The following is a 15,420-nucleotide window of genomic DNA, read 5'->3' as shown; positions in this document are numbered from 1 at the left end:
ATTAGTGTTTTTAACCTATTGATAGATTTAGACCTGCAGCATCATTTATAGTAGGTCTACATTGGCAGAGAATAAATGAAAGTGTTATATAGGCATATTAGTCCAAACCCTACCAGAGTGCTGCTTAACAAACTTGGATTTGACTACTAGATTTTCCAATTTTACATATTCATTAAGTTTCCAATATTTAAATTATTAAGCAGTTTTTAATGCAGCAGTAACGTGAATATAGGTTACAGCAAAACTCCGTAGTATGGCAAAATTTAACTGAGTTTTAAAGCAGCAAGTAATGGCAACTACGATAGCTTAAAGAGGAATAACAACTTCATTGCCGAGAAAAGTAGAAAGAACTTTCATCAAGTAATAACCAAACTTAGAAACTAATTAGGATATTGTCAACCAAACTTAGAAGCTCAAATGTACTGAGCTTCAGAACTCGCATCTCCACTGTGTAAGGTTTTTTTTATTGTTAATAGGAATCAACAAAACATTTCTTAAATGTTCTATATTTGCGACATTTAATTTAGTTTCGCTATGTTTATTAGAAGATTTTTTTTTTCATTCTATTCTATTCAAAAGTAGTTAAAGCTTATGCCTAACAAAATTTTTGGTAAATCAAGTGAAGATTTTTGAAGCAATTTGATTAATCTTGAGTGAAGTGTGGATGATTTTGTACCTTTCAGCGGATTTGAGGGGGATGCATCCAAACTGTTATTTCTGGTAATTTTTCTTCGTTTTCAGTTTGATTTGATAAATTCATAGTAATATGTGCTGATTTTATGCAAAATTATGAACTCACAATAATTTTTAATCATTTTAAAGGGAACTTATTCTGTAATTCGTTTCAGCTCGTTTAGAGCCTAATATCATTTTTTATTTTCCCCTGTAAGAGCTTTTCTTTTATCTTTTTTCTAATTAATCATGATCATTGAGGTTGTTCTATTTATTCATTCATTTTAATTTCTGTTTGTTTTAAGCTTAACTTGTATCTGATCGTTTTAAGTTTTAATGCTCCTCCTTACTTTTGTTTGAATTTTCTTTGTGTTTAAATCCATTACCCATGATGACAGCGGTTGAACTGCAACAACCTACCCACAACGGCGTCTCCTGGTCTTAGCGTTGTCACTTGTGAACCAACCGCGTGAACATAACCTGAAATTTCATACCCAATTGGTAGCCTGTGTAAAAGTGGTATATCCCCAACTGAAAATACTTCACGCACGGCTGGATAAGGAGGTTTACTCAGCCCACATGCTTTGACTTGTACCGAAACGTAGTCTTGACCAGCTTTTGGTATTTCCACCTTGAAAAAAAATGTTGTCATAAACTGAATTCGCCATTTCTCCATACTGACCAGTTTTCGACAAGGAAAAAAACCATTTGAATAGCTAACGATAATGTCAATTACAAATGAAGTACTTTAAGCACGTTTAGGGGAAAAAAAACAAAAAAAACTCTGGGTGTGAATTTTTCACCCATAGATAATAGGCTCTTAATGCTTATTTTGCACCCGCAGAAAATAGAATACTGTAAAGAACCAAATGTGTAGCACTTCAATATGACTCTTATACAAAGCAAAACAACAAGCGGTGCAGACAGTACAAATAGCCTAGTAGTGCCAAAAGGTAAGAAGGTCTATTACACTAGCGCAGTGTAACGCCAATGAGTGAAATTAATAGGGAATAAATGTATAGTTTAATATGTTTCAAACTGTAATGGTTGTTGGCATTCATTGTTTTTCTCGCTTTTACTTCGAGGCCAGCTTGAGTTTCCGATCTGTAAATGTCACTTTTTAGCCCATTTTTGGCCTTTACCAAACAGAAAATTACTTTAATAAAATCTTCACATTTGGGATGGAGGGGTCCAGAAAAAAAAGAGATGCACCTTTACTAGGTTTAAGTTTTAAATGATTTTTCCCCTAGTCTACTGAATTTTTAGATGATTCATCATAAAACTTGCTTCTAGGACAAGTTACAACACTAAACATAAAACAATTGCGACAAAAGTAATACTCATACTGGAACAAACAGTTTATAGCTACCCTAAAAAGTAAAATTACAGGGGAAACAGCTTATATTGAAACTACTGGATTTCAATCACTCTTCAGTGAAAATTAGACATGTTACAAAAGGGTTGACCTAGGGGGACAACGGCAGGCATACGTTCCCGTTGCCAGAAAAATAGAACGACAAATGCCCAGTTAATTTTCGTATCTTTTAGACTATGAAAGTCAGCATGACAATTCTGATTTTTTTTTAAATAGCAAAAGCATTGTATGTCCCAAGTAGAAAGCACAAAGCACTCTCTCTACCACTGAGGTATCTCTCTCCTTCCCTTAGATGGCAAAAGACTGCATGAAAAATCTTGAAAAAAATAAACCCCCAAGTAATATTTCAAAGGTTCAGAGAAGCTTAGATGAAATAAAAATTGTTAAGCCAAACGAATATATCACGAGCAGTGACAGGCCTAATTCATATTAGTACCAGTGCAATGTTTTATTTCAGAAAGGGTGTGCGAAAGCACAGGATTGCTAGCCCCCAGCCCCCCATTGCACTTCCTGGCTGAAGGGCCACGAAACGGAGATCAATACCGTCGGTTTGGACCTTAAGGGTCTAGTGCCGTCATACTTACATACTTCCTTTACTTACAATCAGTGCCGTCACATATGGGGGGCGGGGGGCGCCCCCCCCCCCCAATATTTTCAGCCACTCGGTGAAAAAAAATTAGCAGCCAAAAAAAAAATTCGTTAAACAAAACCAGGAAAATACTGACATGTGATATACAGAAATCTCGAAATTGGTTGGTAAACGGAGCAGTATTACCGACTCCTGCCATGATTTTACGGATGGTGCCACAACTTTCAATTTGGTTAAATATAGAGCATGAAGATACTGACATGACATATAACCGAAATATCTATCTCGGTCGGTAAATGCATTGGTTTTACCGACTAGTGCAGTGACTTTACGATTGGTATCACATTTTATATTCGATTAAAGAACATGAAAATACGGATATGACATCTAATGAAATCTCAATTTAGATTGGTAAATGTAGCGGTTTACCGACTTATGTCGTGAATTTACGGATGGAGCCAAACTTTTTCGTTCTGTTAAATGAAAAACATGAAAAACATGATCATTCGGTTAAATAAAGAAAATGGAGTATAGTTAAGCTGATCGTGTAGAATTTGTACATAGATTGCGTTGTTTTTTTCAGCCAAAATATAACATAAGTCAAAAGTCTTGCTCAAATAATTCAATCAAAGACCAAGGATTCCAATTCCAAATTCTTCACTGTATCTTAGTGCTGAAACAAATTAACCAGCAAAGCAGGAAATTTGGCTCAATAGCCAATGATCATTTCTAACTTAAACACCGTCCTGGACGTCCGCCTGCTCGTCATTCAGAAGCATTTGCTAATTCTGGATCCAACCCACTGAATGACTGAAAATCGTTCTATGCTAAGGAGCTCTGCGGTGTCCTTAGAGCCCTAGTGACCAGCTTGGATGTCGCAATCTACGATAACTCATATTTTTTGGGGCCAGCATACCAAAGCTTACCGGGCAAAATAAATGACAACTATGAAAGTCATTCCGAACTCATGAAGATGTTTCCTGGAAAACGCTTTAAATTCCGCGGAACTAATATTAGAGCTAAAGGCTTTCAAACACTTTTTGGCCAGGACTGAGGTTGAAAGCAATCAAGTCATAAATCACACAATCTTTGAGGGACTCTTCCGTGAAATTAACGCTGTCAAATGAGTATTCCCGACTTTCTGATCAGGTTGCCAGTCGGTTGTGATAGCGCCATCAACTGTGGCCACAGCAGAAAGAAATTTGAGGAAACTGAATTTGGTCATGACACGTTTACGAACAACGATGGACGATGACCATTTGGATCACCTTGTCATGATGTCGAGCTGAAACTCGACGAATTACTGAAAGTCTGGCTGTCATCCAAACCAAGACGTATGCACTTTTATCTAAATGTATATAGTTCTATTTTCTTCCTTTTTTCTTTTTTTTTTGATTAACTGTGTGTTCTAATTTAATTTTGTCGATTCCTAATTTCTTAGCTTGCTTTTTATATTAATAACGTTATAACTTTTCTCATAATGTATTGGTCCATTCTTCATCACGTCGTTGTTCATACGCTTCTTATGGGAAAAAGAACTAAGCAGCTAATCTTCCTCAGATTATATGATTCTTTTGGCTAAATTGCGCTCCCAAGTTTCGTATTAGAAATAGACATTATGTTAATTAATGGTAATAACAGTCGGTATAATTGATCAGCCAGTCTTTTAAATCAATCACTCCCCCCCCCCCAACATTTTGGCTAGAAAAGCCCCTGCTTAAAATGCTCTATTTAGTTACATTCTAGTTTCAGGTGACAAATCAGATTTTTTGTTAACCCCCCACCCCCCAAAAAAAATTAATGCATTTTCCATAACTATGTCTACATGCTTTTTATAATGGTAAAGTTCTTTGCAAAAATATTGTTTTTAATTTCTTATATTTTTTATTAATTACAAAATCACGTAGATGTGACAAATTCCTGGTGTTAATAGCATAAGCTACTACAGTGTTATAGAAAAATGCAGTTTGTCGTAAAAATTGATTTTATTAAAAAAAATGTTTAATTACAAAAGGTTTTCAGCCACATGAAATGAGCCATTAAACAACTCTCTACGATGTTCCAATGCCAATCTATTTGAGGAGGAAAAGAAAGAAAATAAAGAAAAAGAAGGCCGCATATGCAGAATATCGTGTTTCAGCCACTTTTCTTGATTTTCAAGCCAATATATTTCTCTTGTTGTTCAAGTCAAGGGACGGTAATTCAGGGACAGTAATTCAGGAAATTAGGTCTTTGAGGATAACAACCCCCCCCCCCCCACAGCCCTCAGGGCAAGGATTGTAAGTTTTCCCTTGAGGCATACAAGGTTTTTATAGAATACGCTGTCGTAAAAACTTCAGAAAGGGCTCATTCGATTGGAAATTTAAATGGCTAGCTCCTTTTTTAATAGTCGAAAGTGATTGGAAGGCAACTAACACCCCTTCCAAGCTCCCCATTTCCCCAAACACATCCAATCAAAATTTTGATTTTGCCATTTTGTTCAACTTAGTTTAAAGTTCTGGAAATTATATCTTTGAGCACGACACTCCCCCCACAGTTTTCAGGGCAAGGGTTATAACGCCCTGGGGGCATATATGGTTCTTATGGAAGGAATGCTCGGATAAACTTCTGAGAGGACTCATTTGATTGGAAGTTGAAAGTTCTAGTTCACTTTTTAAGCGTCAAAAGATATCGGAGGGTAACCAGCTCTCCTCCCCCCCAAAACCCCCTTTTCCCGAAAACATCCGAGAAAAATTTTGAGATAGCTATTTTGTTAAAAATACTTCAAAGATCATATAACGAAAATTCCGGTGTCGACACAACCCCCAGTGCCCGGAGGCAGGCGTTGTAAGATATGCTCTGGGGGAATATATAGGTCTTACAGAAGGGATGCTCGTATTAAATTCAAAGAGGGCTCATTTGATAGGAAATTGAAAGTTCTAGTTCACTTTTTAAGAGTCAAAAGAGATTGGAGGGCACGTACCCCCCCCTCCATCCACGCCCTTTTTTCCTCAAACCCACCCGATAAGAATTTTGATAGCCTTTTTTTAAAATAGTTCAAAGACCTTATAACGAAAACTCCGGGGTCGACACAGCCTCCCAGGGCCCGAGGGCAGGCGTTGTAAGTTATGCTCAGGGGGAATATATAGTTCTTATTGAAAGGATGCTCTTAAAAACTTCAGAGAGGGCTCATTTGATTGGAAATTGAAAGTTCTAGTTCAGTTTTTTAGAGTCAAAAGCGATCGGAGGGCAGCTAGCCTCCCCCAACACTCCATTTATTCTTTTCCCAGAGGCACTTCATATAGTAGGGGTCGTCGTATAAACTTCAAAGGGGGCTCATTCAATTGGAAATCAATATTTCTAGTGCCCTTTTTAAGAGTCAAAAGTGATCGGAGGGCAACTAGACCCCCCCCTCTATCTCATTTTCCCCAAATACATCTGATAAAAAATTTGAGTTAGCTATTATTTAAAAAAAAAAAAAACGAACAGAAATTAAATAAACAATATAGCAAAAAACATACAACAAGTAATAACATAAATGAATAAATAGATCTTAAAGCGAGTAATGCTTAGATTGAATATGAAAATCAGGCTTAAACAAAAAAAAATATTTTCCTATTGAAGTATAAATGAAACTGCAAACGAACAGAAATTAAATAAACAATCAATGCAAACAAACTTACAATAGATATTCCTATAAATGACTAAATAAGTCCTAAAACGAGTGAAACTTAAATTGAATATGCAAAACAAGCTTGAAACGAACAAAAATCACTACAAACAAGAGTTTAAGTATCACCTTCTCTCACTGTAAAAGTCCAAAACCTACTGCGTCATTGGCGCTTTACTGAAAACTATATACGTCTTAAAAAGTCTTGGAAAGTATAAACAACATCAAATTGAATATTTGATTTATAATGATATTAATTGTTTAAAGATACATCCGTTCAAGACTTTATTTCACTGTAATTTTATTTCTATTTTCAATGCTGTAAGAACTGGAAAAGAAAATATTTGTAATATAATTCATCTTCAGTTAAGCGCCAATGACGCAGTAAGCTTTTGGTTTTAATTTACAGCTAAGGAAGGAGGCAGTATCCAAACACTTGTTTGTAGTGAAACTATATTCGTCTTGAACAATTTTAAAAAGAGCTAATAAATTAAACTGAATATTTGATTATAACGATATTAATTGCTGAAAGCTCATCAGTTCAAAATGTTACTATAATTGTAATGTTTATTTTCAATATTAGGTACAAAAGAAAATATTTGTCATAAAATTGGTTGTCAGTAAAGCCCCAATGACGCAGTAGGTTTTAGACTTTTACAGTGAGAGAGGGAGGTGATACCCAAACTCTTGTTTGTATTGATTTTTGTTCGTTTCAAGCTTATTTGCCAATTCAATTTAAGTTTTACTCGTTTTAAGATTTATTTATTAATTTACATTAATATCTATTTTATGTTTGTTTGCATTGATTGTTTATTTAATTTCTGTTCATTTTAAGTTTCATTAACATTTCAATAGAAAAATATTAATTTTTTTAAGCTTGATTTTCAAATTCAATCTAAGCATTACTCGCTTTAAAATCTATTTATTCATTTATATTATTACTTGTTGTATGTTTTTTGCTATGATTGTTTATTTAGTTTCTGTTCGTTTTGGGTTTCATTTATTCTTTAATAGTAATTTCAGGTCGTTTTGAGTTTAAACTTTAACAGGTATTTGTATTGTGGTGAAGCCTTCTAATTAAGTTAATTTAGAATTTAGTAAAAATATATTAAGACGCAAATACAAAATTTCGAAATACCACTTTTTATTAAGATAAGGAACATATCCTGCAAAGTTTCTGCTTAACGGGAAATTGAGAAATCACAACCTCCTAGCTATTGCGTCGGATGGGTCCAGGAAGGTGTGGTTGATAAAAATTTATAAAAGATACATCTTATGGGAAGGGGTAGACTGAAACTAACTTTATGCCGGACTGACCGCTGGTCCGTTTATTTAGAATTACCTTGGAATCTTTTCGGATTATTGTAAGTGTCTAAGTATCTTATTATATATTGTTGTAGTTTTCTGAGACTTGTGGTCTACTTGGGACAACCAGTCCCAGTAGAATATATATATCTGGTATTATAATATGTTAACTGAATAAAAGTTAACTTAACTGAGTGTAGTGTGTTATAGCCAACCTCTCTTCAATCTACATTTAGTCCCTCCAAAATACCCAGCTGGTACGCCTCATTAGTTCGGTCATAGCCTAAGGCACGCTACCAAAGTTTAAATACCTTAGGGCAATAGTTTATCTTCCCTATAAAGGGAGAATCTACTTCTAAAATTAACCACTACATCACTTAAATACCATAAAATCACGTTACCACAACTGGTGGCATTGCCAAAAAACTGGGCCGAGGAGACTAAATAAGGTTACAAAATAATAAAAAAAAAATAAAAATGACTTTATCAGAAGGGGTAAGCAAATTGACTTCTTTTTTAGCGGCGCTCGAATTAGCAAATCTTCGAGTAGCTTTGCTTAAAATTGGACTATTAGAAATATGTTTGTGTCCCCTCAAAGATTAGGGTAAAACAGATAAAATGAAAAAAGGCTCAATTAAGAATTCTAAAAAGGGATAAAAAATACAATATCTAGTTTTTAGCAAGTAGAAGTAAGTGTATAATTAGTAGTTTTCTTAGTGTTAGTAATAAATAAAATCTAGTAGTGCCGTATATCACTAAATAATAAAGTATTTGTACCGCGAATTAAAATAATAAAATAAAAGATATTACGTAAAGAAAAATCTGACTGAACCGATGAAACGTTGGTAGAAACTGAAGAATTTTAGGCATAATAGTAGCAAATAGGGTCCTGATTCAGCCTTACTACAAGTACAGGCTACAGACTTAATGTTCTAGGATAACGCTGCTACAATTTAGCAAAGGAAACACATAAATTGTGGTTCGAATAATTATAGGTTGGAAGCTGCCATTTCCGAGTGTTTTAGGAGTAGAGAAGCTTCAAATATATGGCATTTTACGACATAATAAGCAATAGAATTAAAATGGTTAAAGCTAATCCGAATACTAGGTTAGTTTTGTAGTTTCACAAGCAAAGGGAAGGAAAAGATATATAAATTTGTAATGAAAGCACTTGAGGAAAATGATGAAAAAACAAAGAGAAAAGTAACCTTATAAGTAAGAAAACAAATGTGGAAGCTTAGTAAAAGGCGCCGAAGGAAGCAAAAAAAAGAATTGTTACCCAACTGTGATAGGAAGTTTGCATAAGGCAAGACATTCGGTGAGAGAAAACAATAATCACAAAGAATGGAAACAAGGGGCTTTATCTCTAAAGGGTCTTCTATCCCTACACAGAGAACCTTCATTTAGATCACGGTGTTAAAAAACGTACCAATTCTGAATCAGCTCTATAAACTCAGTCAGAAAAAAGCTCAAATTTGAATTTAAACCATGGCTGCTTTGGAGCCATGTAGATGTAAAACAAGCCAGTGTTTGAAAACTGTTATGTTTCTTTACATAGAATATAAGCCCACATTAGGACAAACAGAGAAGGCAATGCATCCTTTTGGGATAGCTAATATTGATAATTATGGTCCACTCTTACGGTTACTCAATGACGAATCATCCTCAAGTCTAGTATAATTACAAATCAGAACAGTTTAGTCGAACAGACAAAATAGAAAAAAAATAAGTGGAAAAAAAGCTATGATAAAACTTACGAAAAAGGATGAAAAGTCATTATATCCTTAAAGAAATAAAAAACTCCAAAAATAACTTCATTAATCCTCAGACAGATGTTGACACAAAACGGAGAATTTCACCAACAGATCAAGACAGCTGCGAGCAGGGCAGAGATTAAAGTATACTCTACCCCAAATTCCCACAGCCATCCTCACAAGTCGGGAACTTATTTAACATTAAAACTCACTTATTTAAGCACAAAATTTTAAACTATCACATTGCCAAAGAAACGAACAATTCAAAATGAACAGAAGGCTTCTCATTTTGTTCCAATTATTCGTTATCAGAAGAGTATTTCTGCTTTAAAGAGATTAGTTCCTTCATGAAATCTGCCAAATATTTTAGAATTTTATAGACGTAATAATTAAGGTCGAAATTAGAGTTATAAATATTATAGCTTGAAAAACATTTACAACCAGATCATCGCCAAAATTGCATTTCAATAGGACAAATTATTGTTTAAAAGAAAAAAAATTAAACTGGAGACACCTTAAATAAGAAAACAAGCTGCTAGTTTAATACATTATTTTGCGATAAGGGTGCACATTAATAGCCGTATTTGTGCAAACTGTTCGTGACATGTATTGTTTTTATATGTGTCTATAAAAAAAATGTAGCTTTCATTTGACTATTCCTAAGGCTGATGAATTGAAGTAAATCCTGTCACGATTAAGGCAATTATGTCGCGCCAAAAACCTAGCTAAAAGTGCTCCAAAAATCTGCTGAAAAATACAGTACTTTTCTAACACAAACATTTTCGGACGGAATAATTTAAATAATTTCAAAAAAAATACAGGTTGCGACAATAGACACCCCCTCCCCCACCTCTTAAAAATAAGGAGATAATGAATTCGACCATAAAAGGGCAATCAGCATAAAAACTTGTAAAAGTTATTGAAAAAAAACATGAAACATATAAATATAAGCTTAGAAGAGACCTATAATACCGAAAAAGCTGAAAAAAGCTTGAAAAAAACCATTAGGCTTCATTGAAGTAAATAATCAAAAAAATAAGGGAAAAAAGAGAAGGGTTCAAGTTAAAAATATAGCAAGACGAAATTAAAGGAAAAGAAATTGAATGGAGTCAGTTAAACTCTGTTATACGTGCATATTGAACTGACCGAACGAGACTAGTAAGAAAATTGTACTAAATAAGTACAAAATAAGTAGCATTAATACTACGGAGCCACCGTGACAGTGGTCAACTCGGGCCGAGATTAATAGAAATATTGGAGAAATGCTCCAAGTAGACCGGAGAAATTATGCTCTCTTATGGGGGAGTCGTTTTCGAAAAAATGACTAGCATGGCATAAAGACAAGACCACTAAAAGTTGGGAAGTTAAAGTGAAAATAGTCATTGTCAGTTGTATGTCAAAAATAAATTACTGTGACCCATGAAGGCAAGCTATTTTTCTGCAGAAGGGCCACTTTGTTTGATAAAGGAATAGCCCAAGAGAAAACTGTGTCCACAAATCAAAAAAAGTGTGGCTATACTATAAATAATTAATTATTGTGTGTGCAGGTTCATAATAGTCCATTTAGCTGTAGCTGATGACAGAGAACCTAGAAACGTTGTAACGAGCTACCAGAAGGCAGCCCTGGTAAGCAAACCTTCAGGGTGCAGGCACGAGTCAATTGAGAGTGCCAAAACAGGTAAAAAGACGAATAGCTAAATTTTTAGCTTATCAGATCTAAGCTGTAAATGGAGCCTTATCCCAAAAGGACATTAAAGCTGAAAAAAAGGGATTACAGACAAAACGTTATAAAACTGTCTCAAGTGCCTAAAAAATTCGAAAAGAATTAAAAAGCACAAAAGTATGAATAAACAAACAGGCATATAGTTAGCTATCGACAGTTAATGTAACAGTTGGTTCGAAGTAGAACCAAAGTTGTAAAACAAAGATGAGAAAATGTATATAGTAGTATAAGGAAAAGTTATATAGTGCTAACAAAAGATATTTTGAAAACCCTTTATAAATATGGAATTGTTATCATATAAAAAAATTGTAAATATGTAAATTTTAATAGCAAAATCCTGTTATATGAACTATTGCCAAGCCCTTGGCTAATCACAGTTCTAAATTATAGTGTATAAATCTATTAGTTAGGGTTGATTTTCTTTTATATATTTTAAATTGCAGTTAAGACTTATCAGATAAAAGTCATGACGGACATATTTAAAAGTTGTAAAAAGAACAAATATTGCAGTGATTAAGTAAATTATTAGCGTATATAATTATTATTTGTTTTTAACAATTAAGTTATGTATCCACATAACTTCTGTTAATACATATATATATACATAACCTAAACTATCCATGTAAACATAGTGAATTAAAATATTGAGTATTTTTGTTTTTTTATTTTGCTTTTTGTAGCATTCAAGAAGTATTCTACATTAATCCTTTATAAGCAATTAACAAAACACTAATTGGAAATAATTCCAATGCTAGTCTATACCGTGTTTTATTTTTTTAAATGCTTTAAGTTTTAACCAGTAGTTAAATATCCTATCTAGTTTTGTGACTTAAAAAATACTTGTGTAAGCTATTACACAATGCTTGTGTATATATATATATATATATATATATATATATATATATATATATATATATATATATATATATATATATATATATATATATATATATATATATATATATATATATATATATATATATATATATATATATATATATATATATATATATATATATATATATATATATATATATATATATATTTTTTTTTTTTTATATATATATATATATATATATATATATATATATATATATACTATGTTTTTATTTACTTTAAGTTTTATCTAGTGATTCAATGTTATATATATATGTTTGACTTCGAGGCAACGTATATATATTTTTATTGTAAAATAATCCGTTGAGTATTAAGTTTAAAAACAATAATCCAGCAAGAAACATAATGTTTCGATTCAAGCGGCATATTATCTTCGGAGTAATTAAAAGTAGAGAAAAGTAATTGAAAGTATTAAACTTTACAAAATTGAGTGTTACTTTTTACTATACATAGGTAACAAATTATGCTTTATGTGTATTCTAATGTGAATATTTATTTTAGATACAGCCTTGCTTTTTATTGGAAATAAAATTTGTCGTAACATCCTTTCGGATCCATTTTTCAATAATTTTTTGACGCATTTTGGAAAGTAGCAAAATTTGAAGTCAGTTCAAATGTAACCTGGTACTAACATCTCATACAATCAGAAACCAAACCATACCTGGTCAACTAATATTTTGGAAACTCTATGCAGTATTAAAAACTTTGCTAACAATTCATCGTGAAATGAGATAAAAATCAGAACTTAATTTAGGCCTAGAGAATGTGCTATATAGCCGCAAAAGCTTTATATTATTGAAATACATGAAAATGCTCTGTGGTGAAAAAATATTTGAAAATTTAAAAACCAAAATTGTTATGTGTAATTTATCCAAGGCATATTCTAATCCTGAAAAATAAACGGTATATCAACCACATCACACAGATAAATTAAATTATTAACGGGAATTAAATTTAATCTCAAATAATTCATAAACGTTTATAATATAACTTGAAATCTAAATGCAGCAGAATAGCTAAAATAAGGTTTGAGCCACTATGGGTCAAGCTAAAATAGAAGATGCATATGAAAAAGGGTAAAAAGAGTATTTTCTACTCTTAGAGAGAGAGAGAGAAAAAGAGAAACAAGGATGAATTTGAAATTAAAATCCTTTGACAAAACAAAGAACATGGCCTATATTTTACAAAAAGTATAATCCCAGGGAAAACCATTGAATTTATGTGCATACACTGACTCAAAGAGGGGAGCATAATAGCTGTAAACAAAACTAAGTTGTTTTTAAAAGTTCTATATTGACATTTTTGGACAAATCTACTTTATACGAGGAGCATTGGGGTGAAGTCTTCTAATTTAGTCAATTTGGAATTTATTAAAAATATATTAAGACACAAATACAAAGCTTCGAAATACCACTTTTTATTAAGATAAGAAATATATCCTGCCAAGTTTCTGCTTAACGGGAAATTGAGAATCACCACTTCCTAGCTATTGTGTCGGTCGGATCCAGGAAGGTGTGGTTGATAAAAATGTATGAAAGATACAATTTATGGGAAGGGGTAGTCTGATACTAACTTTATGCCGGACTGACCTCTGGTCCATTGATTTAGAAATACCTTGGAATTTTGTCGGATCATTGTAAGTGTCCAAGTTTCTTATTCTACATTGTTGTAGTTTTCTGAGACTTGTGATCTACTTGGGACAGCCAGTCCCAGTAGAATATATATAACTGGTATTATTATATGTTAACTTAATAAAAGTAAATAATAAGTAATAAAAGTATTGTGTTATAGCCAACCTCTCTTCAATCTACATTTAGTCCTTCGAAAATACCCAGCTGGTACGCCGCATTAGTCTGGTCATAGCCTACGGCACGCTACTTAAGTTTAATTACCTAAGGCTAATAGTTTTTCTCCCCTATAAAGGGAGAATAAAAGGCATTTACCACTACATCACTTAAATACTATAAAATCACGTTACCACAGTATCTGCTGAGCTTAAGTTTAAAATGGCCTTTACTTTTCTTTGAAAAACTTATTTTCCGGTAAGTTTTTTTTTTAATTATATATATAAAAGAGCATGAATCCATTACAAGCCCTGAAGGGCCGAATTTTCATTTTTAAACCTCAAACATTTCTCTCAAGAACATCTCTTATATTTCACAAAGATCTTTTTTTTTATTTAATGTTTTAGGTCACAAAAGGACCTCACCCTCATTGTTTTTTAACCTTAGATTTTCTGCTAAATTTCTTCATTATCATCATAGTAAATACGACGCCGTGGCAATTTATCGCCGGCGCACCTCCAATGAAAGACAAACCAGTGTTGAGAAAAATTTTGGCTTCACCGGTCTGTCAATATTTAGCCGTATGTGGTTATGTCTTGGCAGTGATTTGTTAATGTCGGTGCACTGAGTAAAAAAGCGTGCTAAGTAATTTTGTAAAAGCCTATGAATATTGAGTTTCAAACAGAAAAGGGGAATAAGAGCTGGCACACAGAGTAGGCAGTCGCGTATTTAAGGGGATAAATTTCTCAGGATTTTTTTAAAAAGAGCTTATTCTCTCACTGACAGCAGTCCTCTTGATTTCCTGTACCATAGTTTGATATTTTATTTAAAGAGGCTCTCGGCAATAAAAACTTCCCCTTTACAGATCTTATTTTGCTTTCATACATCTATTAAGATTATCAAACTAATCAGATTATCAGTTCATGACAACGAACTGTAAGTAAGGAGCAATTCGGCCAAATAGTAACTGAAATAAAAAAAAAAAAACAATAACAATAGACACAGCATAAGAAAGGGACTTTTATTCTGATGAAAAATATATAAAACTGATCAAGTTTAATGTTACCCACCAAAAGCCAAAAGCCTGTGAAAATTTCCGTAATTTTCAAAAAGGAGGGGGGGGGGAAACACCCTCTAAGAGTCAAAACATCTCAATGAAAATCACACCACCAGGTTCATCGTATCAGAAAACCTTAATGCAGAGGTGTCACGTTCTCATCTGCAAAAATTTAGATTTTTTTTTTAACAGAAGAATGATCATGGATGTGTGTTTATTTGTTTTATTGTTTGTTTGTTTTTCCAAAGGATAATCGTAGCAAATGGTCCTAGAAGATTGGGAGAGGGCTTATTCGAACAGATATTAAAGTTACAGTGCCCTATTTAACTGAGCAAAAACAAAGTAGGGAAACTAGCCCCCTCCATGTGTCTCTTTCCCCCGAAGTCATCCGATCAAAATTTTGAAATAACCCTTTTGTTCAGCATAGTTAAAAGATACAATAACTATGCCTCTGCGAATAACATGACCCCCCTCCCAGATCATAGGGAAACTTCAAAGAGGGATCATTCGATTGGAAATTAGAAATTTTAGTGTTCTTTCCAAAGTAAAAAGTAATTGGAGGGCACCCAGCCCAACCCCACACTTGTTTAGCTGCCATTTCCCCAAAGATATACA

The 15,420-nt window shown here is 33.1% G+C and overlaps 1 protein-coding gene across 3 annotated transcripts in view; it reads right to left on the bottom strand.

Moving 5' to 3' along the window:
• Positions 1-15,420, bottom strand: part of LOC148953990 (ferry endosomal RAB5 effector complex subunit 4-like) — a 71,645-nt gene that overhangs the window by 30,859 nt on the left and 25,366 nt on the right. For all 3 annotated transcript variants that reach the window (XM_089085724.1, XM_089085722.1, XM_089085725.1), the window contains exon 3: positions 1,093-1,303. In XM_089085724.1, coding sequence (XP_088941850.1) covers positions 1,093-1,303 — 211 coding nt within the window. The remainder of the gene's footprint in view (positions 1-1,092; positions 1,304-15,420) is intronic.

The sequence above is a fragment of the Artemia sp. Qi Xiang Cuo genome, chromosome 3, assembly GCF_049724085.1.
Source record: "Artemia sp. Qi Xiang Cuo chromosome 3, ASM4972408v1, whole genome shotgun sequence".
In the NCBI taxonomy this organism is placed as follows: domain Eukaryota; kingdom Metazoa; phylum Arthropoda; class Branchiopoda; order Anostraca; family Artemiidae; genus Artemia; species Artemia sp. Qi Xiang Cuo.
This window is presented reverse-complemented; position numbering and strand designations above follow the sequence as displayed.